Genomic DNA, 20,031 nt, shown 5'->3' with positions numbered 1-20,031 from the left:
GCCAACATAAACACACCTGTACATTCACATCTTGCCGGGGACCAGCCCCGGCTGAACCAGGGTATTCGAAGGAGAGACGGCGTAGGCGAAGATCAGGAAACAATTGCTTAATTAAACGTTAATTAAGGATATAAAGAGTAATAGAATGAGGATAGCTCAGTAGGAAAATTCAGTGGAGAAAAGAGGCTGAGATAAGGATAGCTCAGTGAGGAAATTCAGTGTAGAAAAGAGGCTGAATAATTCAGCCAGAAGGTAAGAGAAAGAACGACATGGTGAGACCAAGTTTCGGTGAACAAGGCCCGTACTTTATTTTCCAAAGTAGTTTTTATACCTTAAGTTATGCATAGAGGATAATGGGGGAAGGGGTAGAGTCAGGCAGCAAGCCAGGCTTTCTTCCTGCAAACTTAGCATATGCAAAAGTTAGGTGATTTGCATCATCTTCTGGCCCGGAGGCCTGTTAACATTTTAAGACCTTTTCTTCAGAAAACTTATTTTTCTCTAAAGGTGATTGGTCAGGAGCCACCCTCCAAAAGCATTAGATAAAGTTGCATTCCTACAGAGCAAAGGTGTGGTGGGCTATAACAAGAAAAAGAATTAACTCAAGGGTCCCAGGTTACAAACATTAAAGCTACTATTTACACCAATTATATTAATCAATACACTGCCAGGGACACAGCAGGTAAGGGATATGGAAACTTAGCAGCAAACATTGGCCCAACAAGTGAAAATCCCTTCACCAATACAATTTCTAATCAATCTTTTAACTACTCAAAAGAATCTGTGTTTAGACAGTTTAGAACATCTCCTGCCTCTCACAGTTGGGAGGCTCTGAACAATCACATGTGGCTGGAAAACCTATTCAGGCAGGCTAGAGGATTTCCAAAGGAGTTTGTAGGTTAAACACTGTCACACCCAGGAATTATTAACTGGAGCTGTAAGCTAACTTTTTTCAGAGAGGTAGTGGGGGACAGCCCCCCGTAAAGTCAGAGGTGTAGGTGAAAGCACAAAGCAGAAAGTAGGCAGACTCTGGTTTTGGGGGTAGATTGCTCGAGAATTTCCAGGGAGACTCCTGAGGCTTGATCCCGCCTTTGCGTATGCCAAGCCTCCTTCCTCATGACCTTTGTCATGGGTGGAGTTCCTCACGCTGGCTACCGGCAGTGATAGAATTCCAGTTGAGCTATTCCAGATCCTGAAAAGTGCTGCACTCAATATGCAATATGCACTCAATATGCAATATGCCGGCTCCCGGCATCTCCCCCTTTTTTATTTCTTAAAACAGCCAGATGCAGCTCAGTCGCGAGCTTTTGAATGTTCTGCCGAAGAATCCTGACAATACAAGGAAGAATGATTATGAGAAGCAAAACTAGAACTAAAGATATTAGACAGAATGTTTTTTCCAGAAATAAAGTTAGAGAAGGTGAGAAAAAAGTCATTAGCTGCTCCAGCGGTGGTAAAATCCAGTCGACAGTGTTCCAGGGCCTGTATTTGATTATGAACTTTCCCTAAGTCCAGGCCAATGTCAGAGCTGTTCCAAACACCTGAGATACGATTTTTGATTTTTTCCCATTCATAATCTGTCTCGTTTACCTTTAAAGATGTCACGCATATCCACCGGTAATCAGCGTGGCAAGACAGAGCCATTTTCACTTTTAAAGCCTGTAACTCAGTCCCAATATGCATTATTGCCTCTTCTAAGGCCTCTACTCTCATCTCCAATTTTCTATCTATAACTTTCTGTGTTGCTAGAGTTAAAGAAACATTTTTAGACATGGTATCAACATATTGGGCAGTATGCACTTGTTGAGTCAATGATATTGCTGCCACAGTAACAGAAGTAATTGCTGCTATTAAAGCTGATATTCCTAAAATAAGTAAAGCCCACAAATTGTCATGATCACATTAAATCTTGTAGTTGTTGTAACATAGCAAGACTATAGTTAACATATCAATAAGTGGTTACATCATAAGATAAGGTGGACATTGTAACACCATAAAGGAGCAAACATTATATTGAGGGTTTAAACAAGATGAGAGCATGCATTGTTCACAAGTCACTACATTGGGTCCACCAGTGAAAGTCACATGTACATTAAGTTTTCCAGAATCATTGGTAAAGAGAAAAACATAAGGAGAGGGTAGACAAGCCAAAACAGAGTAAGTAGAATTATTTTCTGGTTGGAGTTCGCGCTGCAGCAGCCCCGTCGGTCCCGCCGGGATCTCGATGTTTATCTTGCCTCCCCTTCAGGCGGGCTCCTCTTTTGTGATCGAAGCAATGGGGGAACTGGATGTCTGGGGGTCTGCAACATGGCGAATCAACCTGTCCTGGATCTAAATTGGAGAATCTGCATCCTGTGGAAAAATACAAGCACATCCTCGACCACTAGTTAATAATGGGTCAGGACCCTTCCATTGTCCTGAGAGGAGGTCCTTCCCTTTAACTAATGGTTTTGCATTTAATTGCTCCAGGCATCAATGGCGAAACATTGCAGTAGTTCCAGCCAGATCAGTATTTAGAATATTTATTACGAAAAGAGCATGTTGCAAGATTTGATGGGGAGAACTATACTTAAACTCCCCTTCTTTTAGTTTTTGAATTTGGATTTTTAATGTTTGATGCGCTCTTTCAACAATGGCTTGTCCCTGGGGATTATAAGGGATGCCTGTATTATGTTTAATTTGAAACTTTATACAAAATTCCTGAAAAGACTTAGACGCAGGAGCATTGTCAGTTTTCAGAGCTTTTAGCAGGCTCAAATATGAAAAACAAGTAAAGAGATGTTGTATTACATCTTTAATTGCTTCCCCTGTATGAGCAGTTGCAATAATAACATGAGAAAAGGTGTCTACAGTTAAAGAACAAAGGACAGTTTTCCAAATGAAGAGACATGAGTTACATCCATTTGTCAGAGTACGTTAGGTTTGAGACCGCGAGTATTAACTCCCATAGGTAGACTATTATAAACAGTGGGGCAATATAAGCAAGAACACACAATCTCTCGAGCAGCCTCTCTGGGAATTTGGAATTGATATCTTAAGGCAGTAGCATATTGATGATAAAGTAAGTGAGAGGCTCTGGCCTCCTCAATCACAGTAGCCACTGTATTTCAGGTTAACAAGTCAGCCAAATCATTAAAGGCATTTTAAGGGCCGGGCAATCCGGAATGAGCCCGAATGTGTCCTGAGCCCGAATGTGTCCAATGAAAAATATTTTATTTCTTTTCCAAATTTGTTGCTGTAATTTAGTTAACAAATTAAATATGGTAGTTTTATTTTCAGACAAAACCGCAGTTTTAATATGTGGAAACAACCCGACAATATACTGAGAATCAGAATAAAGGTTAAATTCCTCATCTGCAAACATAGCAAAAACCTTTATGACTGTTATTTCAGCGCTTTGAGCTGAAGTTTCCTGTGTTTTTAAAACCTTTTGGTGATTTTTAGTAACTATGGAGGCTTTACCGTTTGCTGACCCATCAGTAAAAACTATCTGAGCATTTGGAATAGGAGATTGTTTACATCTGACAGGAAAAATAACTGGATGTCTGGATATAAAATTCAGCAAAACATGTGAAGGTAAATGATGCAAAAATTTTGACCAAAATAGTTTCTTATAACAATCTGCCAATTTTCAAACATTAGAAGAGCATCAAGTTGTTCCTTATTATATGGAATTACAATTTCTGATGGCTCTTTACCAAATAATTCAATGTTCCGCTTTTTTCCTTTAATATCAAAGTAGCTATCAATCCCGGATAAGAAGCCACTACAGTTTTAGTTTGAGCGGGAAGATGGACCCACTCTAGGGGGCTGTTTTGCTATAAAACCAATTTTTTGTCTGGCCACCCCAATTACACCTATGGGGGTTTTATTGCAAAGGAATTATCAAGCAGTTGTCAATTTAATTTTTAAAATTTTTTAAAATTTACATTTTAACAACATAAATTTAGAGATATGTTAATTTAGGTCTAATGTTTAGTTTAGGTCTCTATAAATTTAAATAATAAATGTATAACCTCCTTATCTCATTTTGGTATACAGATATACCTAAATGTAAAATGTATTTATATATGGCAACAAGTATAAACTTATTGACATACAATATATATAAATCAATATACTTGAATTAATCTTATAATTAATATATTAATTCATATATATTACAGCAATACAACACGCACACAGCCAGTACCAACCAACACAAACCAATGTACTGCAATAATACATGTCACACATATATAATTATACAGCATACAGAACATATATCATCACAGCACATCAATCCATACCAATTAATATCAGCCACACACATTATATTACTGCAATATACATTTATACAGTATATATATAATACATATATTGATTTATATACAAATTAAGTAAGTATAGATCTATAAATAGAATTAGGTATACCTTTATTATGTTTTATTTATACCCATACCTAATTAGGCAAACTGTAGTTAGGCAAATATATTTATATTACGTATTTATAACAATATATAAAGTATTGTTAATTGTACCACCTGTTGATAACTAAGAAATTGAGAAAACCCTTCTCTGAGTATCTCCTATTTGAGACAGCACGTCCCTCCCCCATAGGGTAAAGGGGAGCGTAGGAACTACATTCGGTTGGAAAGTTCCACAGGTATCCTCAAACTGCCAATCTAACATTTTTGAACTTTTAACGACTGTGGGGGCTTGAGGGCAAATGAAACAAAATTTGACCCCTGAAATCTATCAGGGCAACTTGCCAATCATCACTATTTTGTAAAAGACTTGCAGTTGATCCTTATTGAATGGAATTACTATATTTGCTACTTTTTTTTTTTTTCTAAAAAGTTCCACACTTCTTTTTTCCTCCTTTTATAATTGTGCCACTGAGCTAGGATAAGATAAAACTATTTTTCTTGGGGTCACTGGTAGATGGAACCAATGGGCCTTTTTGTCACAATCACCCTGTAGGTGTATGTTTTATGGCAAGAATAATTTAATCTCATCTTTTGGTAGTATTAATCCTAATTAACTGATCATTTAAAGTCTCATCTACTTTAACAAGAGCCAACTCTGTCTCACTAGTCAACTTAGAACTGGAATTAGGGTCACTTTTTAAGCAATTAAACAAAGGCTTTAAATCTGCAGTAGTCAGTTTTAAATGTGGGCATATCCAATTAATGTCCCCTAATAATTTTTGGAAATCATTTAAAGTACACTAAAAACACAGAATTTTATATAAATGTGATCATATGACATATTCTGGATATTTTATGAACACTCTCACTTATATTTTAGCAGTAGTTTTTCCTCACTAACTTCTTAGTCTTTTTCTCATTGATCTACCTTCCTAGCCCCAGGTGATTAATGTTAACCACCTGCTGGGTGTTCTTCCTTATGTTTTCCAGGCTAGATTTTTGTTTCCTTTTATTTTTAATTTTTTGAATTTTTAATTGGAATAAAGTTGCTTTACAATGTTGTGGTGGTTTCTGCTTTACAGCAACATGAATCAGTTATGAGTACACACATATCCTCTCCCTCTTAAACTTCCCTTCCAGCCCCAAGCATCCTGTATCCTGCAATATTGTGAAGTAATTAGCCTCTAATTAAAATAAATACATTTAAATTAAAAAAAAAACTTCCCTTTCAGCCCCCCCTCCCCCATCTAGTTCATCACAGAGCTCTGGGCTGAGTCCAGGATAGTTTTGAAATATGCTATTTAATATAATTGCTAATCCTTTCTCTGATGATTAATTTTTTTTTCAAGTGATGTATTTAATATGTTAGTAGAAAAATCGACTGTCCAACCCAAACTTGTATAGTGCTTTCATTCCCTCACTGCTTCTCTCCCTAACTCTAGGTTATATGGTGAGAGTTTATTATAAATGATTCTAGACTATGATAAACTTTCTCTTACAATATATCTGTTTTACTGAAAGATTATTTAGCACTTTTATTATTGCAATTTTCATAGTCATGCCATTATCAGCTATTGCTTTTTTGCACACCTCTAAATGTCCCCTTAAACTCTAATTAATTAATCATGGGACTGAAAATTTTCTTGAGTATTTCTCAAATGGAGTATATGATGATTTTTTAATTTTGCTAAAATGGATAAATTGTATCTTTTCTGATTTTAGGATAAATGAATTGCAGCCAAAGATGGAGAAACTCTATACAGTCAGCAAAAACAAGACCAGGAGCTGACTGTGGCTCAGATTATGAACTTCTTATTGCCAAATTCAGACTTAAATTGAAGAAAGTGGGGAGAACCACTAGACCATTCAGGTATGACCTAAATCAAATCCCTTATGATTATATAGTGGAAGTGAGAAATAGATTTAAAGGGCTAGATCTGATAGACAGAGTGCCTGATGAATTATGGACAGAGGTTCGTGATATTGTACAGGAGACAGGGATCAAGACCATCCCCATGGAAAAGAAATGTAAAAAAGCAAAATGGCTGTTTGAGGAGGCCTTACAAATAGCTGTGAAAAGAAGACAAGCAAAAAGCAAAGGAGAAAAGGAAGGATATAAGCATGTGAATGCAGAGTTCCAAAGAATAGCAAGGAGAGATAAGAAAGCCTTCCTCAGCGATCAATGCAAAGAAATAGAGGAAAACAAGAGAACGGGGAAGACTAGAGATCTCTTCAAGAAAATTAGAGATACCAAGGGAACATTTCATGCAAAGATGGTCTCGATAAAGGACAGAAATGGTATGGACCTAACAGGAGCAGAAGGTATTAAGAAGAGGTGGCAAGAATACACAGAAGAACTGTACAAAACAGATCTTCACAACCCAGATAATCACGATGGTGTGATCACTGACCTAGAGCCAGATATCCTGGAATGTGAAGTCAAGTGGGCCTTAGAAAGCATCACTACGAACAAAGCTAGTGAAAGTGATGGAATTCCAGTGGAGCTCTTTCAAATCCTGAAAGATGATGCTGTAAAAGTGCTGCACTCAATATGTCAGCAAATTTGGAAAACTCAGCAGTGGCCAAGGACTGGAAAATGTCAGTTTTCATTCCAATCCCAAAGAAAGCAATGCCAAAGAATGCTCAAACTACCGCACAATTGCACTCATCTCACATGCTAGTAAAGTAACACTCAAAATTCTCGAAGCCAGGCTTCAGCAATACGTGAACCGTGAACTGCCAGATGTTCAAGCTGGTTTTAGAAAGGGCAGAGGAACCAGAGATCAAATCGCCAACATCCGCTGGATCATCAAAAAAGCAAGAGAGTTCCAGGAAAACATCTATTTCTGCTTTATTGACTATGTCAAAGCCTTTGAATGTGTGGACCACAATAAACTGTGGAAAATTCTGAAAGAGAAGGGAATACCAGACCACCTGACCTGCCTCTTGAGAAACCTGTATACAGGTCAGGAAGCAACAGTTAGAACTGGACATGGAACAATAGACTGGTTCCAAATAAGAAAAGGAGTACATCAAGACTGTATATTGTCACCCTGATTGTTTAACTTATAGTCAGAGTACATCATGAGAAATGCTGGACTGGAAGAAGCACAAGCTGGAATCAAGATTGCCAGGAGAAATATCAATAACCTCAGATATGCAGATGATACACCCTTGTGACAGAAAGTGAAGAGGACCTAAAAAGCCTCTTGATGAAAGTTAAAGAGGAGAATGAAAAATTGGCTTAAAGCTCAACATTCAGAAAACTAAGATCATGGCATCTGGTCCCATCATTTCATGGCAAATAGATAGGGAAACAGTATCAGACTTTATTTTTCTTGGCTCCAAAATCACTGCAGATGGTGATTGCAGTCGTGAAATTAAGACACTCCTTGGAAAGAAAGTTATGACCAACCTAGGTAGCATATTGAAAAGCAGAGACATTACTTTGCCAACAAAGATTCGTCTAGTCAAGGCTATGGTTTTTCCTGTGGTAATGTATGGATGTGAGAGCTGGACTCTGAAGAAGGCTGAGCACTGAAGAATTGATGCTTTTGAACTGTGGTGTTGGAGAAGACTCTTGAGAGTCCCTTGGACTGCAAGGAGATCCAGCCAGTCCCTCCTAAAGGAGATGAGTCCTGGGTGTTCATTGAAAGGAATGATGCTAAAGCTGAAACTCCAATACTTTGACCACGTCATGTGAAGAGTTGACTCACTGGAAAAGAGTCCGATGCTGGGAGGGATTGGGGGCAGGAGGAGAAGGGGATGACAGAGGATGAGATGGCTGGATGGCATCACTGACTTGATGGACATGAGTTTAAGTGAACTCCAGGAGTTGGTGATGGACAGGGAGGCCTGGGGTGCTGCAATTCATGGGGTTGCAAAGAGTCAGACACAACTGAGCAACTGAACTGAATTGAACTGAACTGAATTGAAGATATTTTCTTTCCATATCTACTCAATACTAAATGGTAACTAGTTACTTTAATTACTTCCTTGTTTATATCTATTCTTTTTATTGTTTATGGAATCTTATTATTTATATTTTAGATTACTTGGTTTTATTATCCAAGTCCATCATGATTTTCATGTCTCTTTATTTTATTTATTTTTTATATTTATTTATTTATTTTTTTATTAATTATTTTTTTCTAAATTTTTAAAAGAAAATCCATCCTGAACCCTCCTCCCTCCTCCCTCCCCATATCATCCCTCTGGGTCGTATGACATTCTAGGACCTGCAACTGGGCCTTAATGATCATTCATTCTTTGTATGAAAGTCATGTTTTTTCAAATTGAAAACTTTTAGTGCCATAATTTAATATCATAAATTAGTTTGATTATCTTTCTCTTGTAGGGATTCTGTTTTACTTGGAGCTGTTTGTTGGGCTTTTTCTTTTCCTCTGGTTCTGTGTTTCCTATGGTTCTGGGTTCCATAAAATTAGTAACTTTTATTTGTTTTCCCTTGGCTTTACTGACTTTTAAGATTTGATACCAAGCTTTTGAGTACTTTGTGTGTGTGAAGTCACTCAGTTGTGTCCAACTCTTTGTGACCCCATGGACTGTAGCCTACGAGGCTCCCCCATCCATGGGATTTTCCAGGCAAGAGTACTGAAGTGGTTTGCCATGTCCTTCTCCAGAGGATCTTTCCCACCCAGGGATCAAACCTGGGTCTCCCATATTTTAGGCAGATGCTTTACCGTCTGAGCCACCAGGAAGTCACTTTGAGTACTTTGAGTGGCATCAAATCTATGTGTGATGGAATGCACAGGTGTTTCTTTTACTAAGTGCCAGTGGAATGTCAGAAAACAAGGTCTTCATTTTATACCCCATAAAAGAAGAAACCTGGTCCATTGTCTTCTGAGATGCAAAGTCTGAGGCTTTCCATGATTTAGGATTATAGAAGACCTTTCCTGCATTCTTATTTAGTTTCCACACTAACCCTCAGAGGCCAAAAAGATAAGCAAGTCCTCCCAGGACCACATAAGAAAGTTGGCACCATCTTTTTTTCTACAGAGTCTAATAAATCTCAAGAGACTGAATCCTTCCTAGGCACCAGAGAGACCTGAATCTAAGCCTTTTATTTGTGAATCTTCAGGCTCTTAATGAGGGCAGTGGCACACAAATCTTTTCTTCATTGGCACCATAAGAGTTTGGAATACATACCATCAATCCGCTGCCTGGTTGCTAGCCCCAACAGTAGCTCCTTACATGGGCTTAGGTATTTGCCAGTAGGAAATGGGAAAAAAAAGGCAGAATGAAAGTACATTTGAGCTGATTGAAATGCTAATTAAAACCAGTCTGAAATGAACAGTTATAGATGCATCATCCCTTTACCTTGATTTTTCTCCTAAAACTCCAATAAAATATAGAAAGTAGTTAAAGAAGGCCTATAGATTCATAATAACAAAGAAAGGAAACCACAGAAATGGCCTTTGGGAAGGTAGGTAACAGATACAAAAGCTATTACTAACTTTGTAGGCACTTAGAAACTGAAGCAAAGTCAGTAGTGAGGAAACAAAAGTGAGCTGACTCTTGCGTAAGAACCCCAAAGGCTCCAGGTATTTTATCTTTCCAAGTGGAGGTATGGGGGAGTCTGAAAACTGAAAAAAATGCCCGAAAGTTGATATAAGATATGCATATTCCCTCCTATGTATTTTTCTCTCCACTTTGTAAAATGGTTACCCTCTCTTACCCCTTATAACAGAAGAATGCCCAGGGAGGAGCACTGGAAGATTCATTCGACTCCAGAATAGTCAACTGGCTCAAGAAGGGGGAAAAATTTCAAATATCAAAAATTGGGTTTCTCAGTGAATTGCTCCAGTTCATGAATGCTACTTCAGTTCATCACTTCATGGCAAATAAATGGGGAAACAATGGAATCAGTGACAGACTTTATTTCTTGGGCTCCAAAATTACCACAGATGGGGACTATAGCCATGAAATTAAAAGATGCTTGCTCCTTCGAAGAAAAGCTATGACCACCTAGACAGCATATTAAAAAGCAGAGACATTACTTTGCCGACAAAGGCCCAACTAGTCAAAGGTATGGTTTTTCTAGTTGTCATGTATGGATATGAGAGTTGGACTATAAAGAAAGCTGAGCACCTAAGATTTGATGCCCTTGAACTGTGGTGTTGCGGAAGACTCTTGCTGACAGGAGATCCAACCAGTCAATCCTAAGGAAATCAGTCCTGAATATTCACTGGAAGAACTGATGTTGAAACTCCAATACTTTGGCCACCTGATGTGAAGAACTGACTCACTGGAAAAGACCCTGATGCTGGGAAAAATTGAAGACAGGAGGAGAAGGGAATGACAGAGGATGAGATGGTTGGATGGTATCACTGACTCAATGGGCATGAGTTTGAGCAAGCTCCAGGAGTTGGTGATGTACAGGGAAGTATGGCATGCTGAAGTCCATGGGGTCACAAAGAGTCACACATGACTGAGCAACTGAACTGAATTGACTGATGAATGCTACCATTTAGCAAGCCCATCTCACCTACACAAGCTCTCATTAAATCAGTTTAGTACCACACACTTAAGTGAGTAGAGACAACCAAGGATCATTTGATATTTGAGGAAAGCAGCCAATATGAGGCTGAAGAAACAGAAAACACAGACAATAAGAATTTAGGGAAAGCATAAATAATGCAATGAGAACAGTTCAAAAACTCTGTAAATAAACAGACTCTCTTATATGACTGTGTTAGTCATTCAGTCACGTCCGACTCTGCGTTCCCATGGACTCGCCAGGCTCTTCTGTCCATGGAATTCTCCAGGCAAAAATACAGGAGTGGGTTGCCACTTCCTTCTCCAGGGGATCTTCCTAACCTAGGGATCAAATCCAAGTCTCCTTCATTTCACACAGATTCTTTACCATTTGAGTCACCAGGGAAGACCTTATAAGGCATGGAGGTATATAAATGTAGAAAACAATTTTGTCAGTTTCTTATACAGTAAACATAAGCCATCCAAACCAGGCTTCTACTCTTTATTATCCTTCAAAAATTTCTAAAAATAGGTCTCTACAAAGACTTGTATATCTATCAGCTTTATTCATACTAGCTCCAAACTGGAAGCAACTGAAATGTTCATCTACAGATGAGTGAGTTTACATGGTATGGTGTAGTCACACTCTGGAATATTGTTCAGCCATGGAAAGAAATTCACTGCCAACGCATAGAACACAGATGAATCTCAAAAACATTGTGTTTACTGAATGAAGCCAGTCATAGAAGAAGTCACAGTCAATCATTGCATATTATTTGAAACTATTTATATAAAAACTCTTCCCTGGTGGCTCAGATGGTAAAGAATTTGCCTGCAATGTGGGAGACCAGGTTCAATCCCCAGGGTTGGGAAGATCCCCTGGAGAAAGAAATAGCAATCCACTCCAGTATTCCTGCCTGGAGAATCCCATGGATAGAGGAGCCTGGCAGGCTAGAGTCTGTGGAGTCGCAAAGAGTCAGACACAACTGAGCAACTACACTGCTACTACTACATAAAACCTCTAGACTTAACAGAATAGTCTAGAATGACAAAAAGTAAAAGCTGGGGCTAAAACTAAGATAGGTGGTGAGGATAAGATGGAGGCACACAAGTTGTCTTCTTGTGGTGACAGAAATACTGTAAATCTTAATTTTAGTTGGTTGTATGGGTATATATTTTTTAAGTCCAGTCAACCATATGCTTAAGTGGGCATATTATTTTGTATTTAAATTATAATGTTGACTTGAAAGTACAATTTTTAAAACCATCAGAGAATTAAGATACAATTTTTCATCCACATATAAGAATAGAATGCCATAGAAACAGCCTTTAGAAAACAATAGCAGAAGTTCATTGAAAATAAAATAATATCAGAAACATTTTTAATGGAAAAAGATAATTTAAGAAAATCATCCATGAAATATAATAAAGGATAAAATGATGAAAAATGGGAGGAAAAAAGTCAATGAAGTTTAATATTATAAAAGTTGGAAAGATTCAGAAAAGTACACGAATACTCTCTGGGGATGGATGGAGAAAGTAATTAAAAAGAGCTGATTCTCCATAATTAAAGGTCATGAGTTTATCATCTTTGGTTTGTCTTCCTTATTTTCTCAAAAAATTTCTGTCTTTTATTTTATTTTTTGTTGAAGTATAGTTGATTTACAATGCTGTGTCAGTTTCTGGTTATACATAAATATGTATATATACATATGTGTGTGTGTATATATATATATATATACATGTGTATATATGCATGTATATAGATATTAAGATACTTTTCCATTATAAGTTATTACAAGATATTGAGTAGAATTCCCTGTGCTATACAGTGGTTCTTGTTGGTTATCTATTTTATATGTAGTAGTGTACATATGTCAATCTTAAGTTCCAAATTTATTCTTTCCTCCGTTTCCCCTTTGGTAGCCATAAGTTTGTTTTCCATGGCTGTGAGTCTGTTTCTGTTTTGTAACTAAGTTCCTTTTGTATCATTTTTCAGATTCCATATATAGGTGATATCACATGGTATATGTCTTTGTCTGACTTACTTCACTTAGTATTATAATCTCTAGGTCCATCCATTTTGCTGCAAATGGCAATATTTTATTCTTTTTATGGCTTAGTAGTATTCCATTATATATATATATATACACCATATTTTCTTTATTTATCTTTCAGTAGACATTTAGGTTGCTAATATGTCTTGACTATTGTAAATATTGCTATGAACATTGGGGTTACACATATCTTTTCGAATTATGGTTTTCTCCAGATATATGTCCAGGAGTGGGATTGCTGGATCATATGGTAGCCCTATTATTAGTTTTTAAGGAGCTCCATACCATTTTCCATAGTGGCTGCATCAATTTACATTTCTACCCACAGTTAGTAGAGTTCCCTTTCTTCCACAACCTCTACAGAAAAATCTTTTATTTTCAAAGGAAATCTTTATTTTTTCTGCTGCAACATCTCCCACTAGGTCCTTCTTACTTTTCTCCCAGCTCCAGTAGGTCTCACCTTTCATAGCTCTGCTCTCAGTCACCTCAGCTGTGCCCTTGATGCTCCCTGCTTCAGTTTCAGCTTCACCACCCAGCTCCAAGTCAGGAGTTTCATGGCTATCTTTTTCAGGAAAGATAAACAGTGGCAATGTTTTTAGAAAATCATTCTTTTCTCTATAATCCTTTTTGCCTTCTAATTATCCAGGTAGTCCTGTGTTTGTGGCTTGATTCTGATTCTGATGATAGATTTTTCCAATAGACAAACATGATGTAAACTTTTATAAAAATAAAATTGAAACAGTTTCAGTTCAGTTCAGTCACTCAGTTGTGTCCGACTCTTTGTGACCCCATGGATTGCAGCATGCCAGGCTTCCCTGTCAACCACCAACTCCTAGAGCTTACTCAAACTCATGTCCATCGAGTCAGTGATGCCACCCAAGCATCTCATCCTCTGTTTACTTAGATATATAGAAAGGGATAAAATTGTTACATAAGGAAATACACATTAGAAAATATGTAGCAGAACATAAGGGCTTCCCAGGTGGCACTAATGGTAAAATACCCACCTGCCAATGCAGGAGACATAAAAGAACTGGGTTCGATCCCTGGGTTGGGAAGATCCCTTGAAGGAGGGCATGTCAACCCTCTCCAGTTATCTTGCCTGGAAAATCCCACAAACAGAGGATCCTGGCACGCTATAGTCCATAGGGTCTCAAAGAGTCAGACATGACTGAGGCAACTTAGCACAGCACTGCAGAACATAAATTGCATCTCCAATTTTATAGATACCACCATAGTGGTCTATGGTGTTTGTTGTATGATGAAGATGTAGTATTTTTCCCAAATACATGCAGTTCTTTCATCAGATGTTATAGAGACAGAGAAAATGACTCTTTGGAGGGAAACTAGTCCCTAACACATGATCCACTAACCTAATTCCTCTAATCAGAGATTTGTTCACATAGAGGGCTTTTACTTCATTATTTAAATATAAAATATCTCATAGCAATAAAGAAATTTCAGTGAATATGACTATCATGTTTTGAAAAAATATCTTCCTACTGCTTCATTGTTATTAACTGTCTGGGAATTAAGTTGCTGGATAAAGAAGACTGCAATTCTATTATGCTGAGATAAGGAACCTTCAGTCTTATTCTTCCTCAGAAAGAAATAAATGTTTAATGCATAATCACTGACTGGGTGTCCCATGATCCTATGAAACTCATAGCATATACCTATTTCTTATCTTATAGCAATTAAATAAAAATATTGGATAGCTATGCTCACACTATTGCTGTCTTTTTCTTCCTCTAATAGCCTGTATGTAAAATCATCGTAAAATGTCTAAAAAATATAAGAACTGTTATTTTGGTGGCAACAGCAATCTGAATTTTCAGAGGTTTAGACCACAGTCTTTTTTCACATATTATGATGAACTTTGTTGTTGTCGTTGTTTATTCATTAAACCAAGTCTGACTCTTATGTGACCCCATGGACTGTAGCCCAGCAGGCTCTTTCGTCCTTGGGATTTCCCAGGGAATAACAGTGGAGTGGGTTGCCATTTCCTTCTCCAGGGGATTTTTCCAATGCAGAGATCAAACCTATGTCTCCTGAGTCTCCTGCATTGGCAGACTGATTCTCTACCATTGAGCCATCAGGAAGCCCCAATGATGATGTTTCAAACTAAATAAGATAGACATAACTAGGCTCTGTCATAATGACTGATCTATGGACTAGTTCTCCAGAATTTAAATCTCAGAAGGGACTAACAGCCTTGAATTGAAGACAGGAGAACCCACCAGTATAGCTGATAACCTTTTCTCTGGTCTTTTTGATCCTCAAGGAGACTCTTACCTGTTCTCTTGAGACTGTGGCTTTCCTGGGGTTCCTTTGTCTTAGGATTTGAAAATTTGAGAGTTGCATAGGTCACTTCTTCAGACATTATTGAACAAAGCACAGTTCAGTCAACCGGTGTGCTGTGCTATCACCTTGAACTCACAGAAGCCACTCTTAGATGGCCTGTGCATGCAGGGACTGAGCTATCTTTGTAAAGACCAAGCAAAAGAAGTATCAGAAAACAGAACTGTTCCCCTGAGAATTTCATAACTGCACTATTCTCACCTCTGTACATCCCTCTTATCTCACTTTTTCTAACTTCCTCCACTAAAACACCAAATTGAAGAAATGACTAAGAGAAAAATGTGGGTTTTAAATATAAACAATCTTTCATTTTTCAACTAGAGGGGAAAACATCTGTATCTCCAGACTCAACACTACCCTATGGAAATACAAATAAACATGTATTTATTTCTGCATGTATAATCAGTTCTTAGAAAGCATGTGCCTGTGAGAACTCTGTTAGAATTGCATGGAGTGCATAACCCATTGCTGACTCCCTGAAAACCACAGGTGAGTTAATTCTAATCAAAAATTTTCATTCCATTTTTATGTGATTTTTTGTGGATTGCAGATTCCTGAGAATTTAAAAGCAAAATATTAATGGATCAAAACAAAAATCAAGAAGAAAAGGATTACAATGAACTACACTAAATATTGTACCCCACCCTCCTTTTTATTTACTGTCAAGAAAGATTGCAGCATTGTGCAATGAACAGAAGATACCTACCACAGAATTTAAAAGAAGAAAGAAAAAAAGAACTGTAAGGAGTAAATTTAGAAAAGTGTTCTGAAAATTGACTCAAGGAAAAAGGAAATTGCTTTAACCTATAGAGTTTGAAACTTTTTTAAAAACAGGAGTTGGGGTGGAGACAGGGATGGGGAGGGAATATGTAGGTAGCATGAGCTTTAGTGTTTTATTTAATATTAAGTAAATTGGGAAGTCTCTAGGTCTCATTTTTCTCATTTATTAGAAACTCAACATTCAGAAAACTAAGATCATGGCATCTGGTCTCATCATTTCATGGTAAATAGATGGGGAAACAGTGGAAACAGTAGCTGACTTTATTTTTCTGGGCTCTAAAATCACTGCAGATGATGATTGCAGCCATGAAATTAAAAGACACTTGTTCCTTGGAAGAAAAGTTATGACCAACCTAGACAGCATATTCAAAAGCAGAGATATTACTTTGCCAACAAAGGTCTGTCTAGTCAAGGCTATGGTTTTTCCAGTGGTCATGTATGGATGTGAGAGTTGGACTATGAAGAAAGCTGAGCACTGCAGAATTGACGCTTTTGAACTGTGGTATTGGAGAAGACTCTTGAGAGTCCCTTGGACTGCAAGGAGATCCAACCAGTCCATCCTAAAGGAGATCAGTCCTGGGTGTTCATTGGAAGGACTGATGTTAAAGCTGAAACTCCAATACTTTGGCCACCTGATGTGAAGAGCTGACTCATTTGAAAAGACCCTGATCCTGGAAAAGATTGAGGGCAGGAGGAGAAGGGGACGACAGAGGATGAGATGGTTGGATGGCATCACTGACTCAATGGACATGGGTTTGGGTGAACTCTGGGAGTTGGTGATGGACAGGGAGGTCTGGCATGCTGTGGTTCATGGGGTCGCAAAGAGTTGGACACGACTTAGTGACTGAACTGAATTGAACAGATGAACCTAAAGTTTTTAACTGTTCTTCTAAATGCATATGATGTTCTTATTCTACCTCTCCTTCCAAGAGTGAATATAATGCTTCTCTGAGATCTTAAAACACACATTTGCTTTGAGCCAGTAGTCTCATTGTTTAGACGATGCAGAGATTAGACAATGATCTATGCACTTGCGTGCTCATCATTTTGTCAGTTTATACATGTGAGAAATGACTAATGAGTTAAATATTGAACAAAGGAAAAGTTGACATTCTTGACCATTTATATAATGAGATCAGAAGCCAAGTTGATGTTTTGCACCTCTCTTAACAGAAAACATGTTTAAGGAGTATGATGTCTGGGGTAGATAAAAAACACTATAAAGGTAGAAGTTAAGGAATATTTCATGTGTTGTTGAGAAAGACAATATTTGCACATGTACATATATATGTAAGTGTATATATGAAAACCATGTTCTGATATGTAAACCTTGACATAAAGGGAAATCCCAAAAACTCTTACCCTGAAGCCCAGAATTTTCACTGGCTTGAATTTATTCTGGAGCAATAGGTGTTTTCACCATCCTCCTAAATGTACATTCTCAAGTATAGTCAAAGCTGTGGTTTTTTCAGTAGTTATGTATGGATGTGAGATTGGACCATAAAAAGGCTGAGTGCTGAAGAATTAATGTTTTCAAACTGTGATGTTGGAGAAGGCTCTTGAGAGTCCCTTGGACAGCAAGGACATAAAACCAGTCAATCCTAAAGGAAATCAACCCTGAATATTCATTGGAAGGACTGATGCTGAAGCTGAAACTCCAATACTTTGGCCACCTGATCCAAAGACCCAACTCATTGGAAAAGATCCTGATGCTGGGAAAGATTGAGGGCAAGTGAAAAAGGGGGTGAAAGAGGATGAGATGGTTGAATGGCATCATTGATTCAATGGACATGAGTTTGAGCAAACTCCAGGAGATAGTGAAAGATAGAGAAGCCTGGTGTGCTGCAATCCATGGGGTCTCAAAGAGTCAGATACGACTGAGAAACTAAATAAGAACAAAGCCTACTACCTGAGAAAAACTCATTCACTATTTTAATTGACTGAAAACTTGAATAGTAGTTGATTTCCTAAATTTTCAAAGGATCAAATCTCTTCTCCCAGATAAAGATATTCATCCTACTCTAATCATATCATAATAAACTTTCTCTACATAAATACAAATGCAATGTATTTTATTTTATAAGTGGGTTCTGCCGATTCCCAGGTCACTCGGCAGTAAAAAATCCACCTGCCAAGTAGGAGACGTGAATTTGATCCCTGGATTGGGAAGACCTCCTGGAGGAGAAAATGGCAACCCACTTCAGTAAGCTTGCCTGGGAATTCCCACGGACAGAGCAGCTACTGTCCATAGGGTTACAAAGAGTCAGGCACAACTTAGAGACTAAACAAGATCTGCCTATGTAACTTTGAAAAATGTAATAAATAGTTTTCCCTGGGCATTCAGAAACATTTGTTTATTCATCCATTTATTCTTTCTTTTATTCAACAGACTGAGTACCCACTGTATGGTAAGCAATATTCCAGACCATCTGATAGAAGCCTTTATTTTCGTAAGGTAGTTTACATTCTATGCTTCATGTATTTACTTGTAAATATATAGCTTATATTGATATTTTTACAGTATCAATGGATAAGCAATATAATATAAGGTAGTGAAAAATATGAGAATAGAAATAAAGTAGAGTAGAAGAAAGTGTGACAGAGAAAGGAGAGGAGGTTTATCCCAAATAGAGGATGTATGGAAGACTTCTCTGTGGGGTTGTCATTTAAAACAACCAGAGAATAGCAATGACAAAAATATTATCCTATGAAAACATGCTAATTTAATAGTGTAATACCTACTAACTTTTTCAGTTTCTGAAATCTAAAAGTCAGAAGTTACTTACTCTTCAATTTCAAAGGTTTCAGTTCCTTTTAAATTTCCCCTTTCTTTTCAATTTCTTCATAATATGTTCCTCATTTTCAACTTCTGACTCCCTTGACAAATTTGACAATGAGAAGTATGTCAAATATTTGGTTTTCATCTCTCCTGAATAAGAATAACTTCATGTTCTCAGTTTCTGATCCACTGATCCAGTCCCAGAAATTTGATGCACATTGACTTCTGGGTGTGTTTCATGACCAACGATTCTTTATCCTGATAGCCTGAATCAGATCTCCTTCATCACCAGATATATCCACAATGACTGATTCACAAACATAGTACTATCTGAAAAATAACAAGTCAGCAAAAGAAAGCAGTGACTAAAACCTGACAAATGGAATCTGGCTAACAGTGCACAATCCTCCCAAGGGCAGTAACATGTTCCAGACTGATTATTGCAACAGTTTTTGCAAAATGCTAGTGCAAAATGAGCTCAGAGGACTAGGAACCCTGAGAAGGAGGACAGTGAGAGAACAGGACACACCACAGAATATGCAATAAAGACAATCCAAAAATATGGAGATTATGATATTTTTAAAAATAAGGAAAGAAGAATGGGAACTAGACAATCAAGAGCAAAAGCAAATACAGGAATACCTTTTTCAAATGTGGGGCAAACACACATTTAGCATGACTGAACAATTAGTGAGACATAGTAATAGTATTCAATCTGAAATTTATGCTAAGAATGTTGTCTTTTGAATTGCTTAGTGGATAAAATTTTTATCACATTATTATTGCATAATGATTAATTTCAGTGAAGTGACTGCAAATCTTTCCCTGCATCTCAGTGAACTCCGGGAGTTGGTGATGGACAGGGAGGCCTGGCGTGCTGCGATTCATGGGGGTCGCAAAGAGTCGGACATGACTGAGCAACTGAACTGAACTGAACTGAATGTGATAAATAAATGCATTTTAAAAATTCACTCTTAAAATCAACCAGTGGTAAAATCATGAAATAATTATGGCTATGGTGCATAGGCATGCTATTCATAATATTGAAATATTAGCAGGATAAAAGGAAAGGATCAATACAGAGATTAAGAGACAGGGGGAGGGAAGACAGAAGAAATCGGAGGAAGTGAACTATAAGGAACTACTGTATAAC

General features: G+C 37.6%; 1 protein-coding gene across 7 annotated transcripts in view; it reads right to left on the bottom strand.

Moving 5' to 3' along the window:
* Positions 1-19,462, bottom strand: part of LOC147372745 (uncharacterized) — a 33,619-nt gene extending 14,157 nt beyond the window's left edge. The window contains exons 1-2 of one of the 7 annotated variants that reach the window (XM_086404205.1): positions 18,886-19,458; positions 13,419-13,520 (exon numbers count right to left, since the gene is read on the bottom strand). In XM_086404205.1, the coding sequence (XP_086260331.1) occupies positions 13,419-13,425 (7 nt within the window). In that variant the 5' untranslated portion in view covers positions 13,426-13,520; positions 18,886-19,458. Of the gene's footprint in view, positions 1-16; positions 5,333-13,418; positions 13,521-15,253; positions 15,686-18,885 lie in introns of those variants that run through there. The other 6 variants (XM_086404202.1, XM_086404203.1, XM_086404206.1 and 3 more) reach the window with 6 other exon arrangements.
* Positions 19,463-20,031: the final 569 nt, after the last annotated feature.

Source organism: Bos grunniens, chromosome 5, assembly GCF_055505025.1.
Source record: "Bos grunniens cultivar Pamir isolate PY7600 chromosome 5, Bosgru_T2T1.0, whole genome shotgun sequence".
Classification (NCBI taxonomy): domain Eukaryota; kingdom Metazoa; phylum Chordata; class Mammalia; order Artiodactyla; family Bovidae; genus Bos; species Bos grunniens.
The sequence above is the reverse complement of the archived record's forward strand: the minus strand, read 5'-3'. Positions and strand labels throughout refer to the sequence as shown.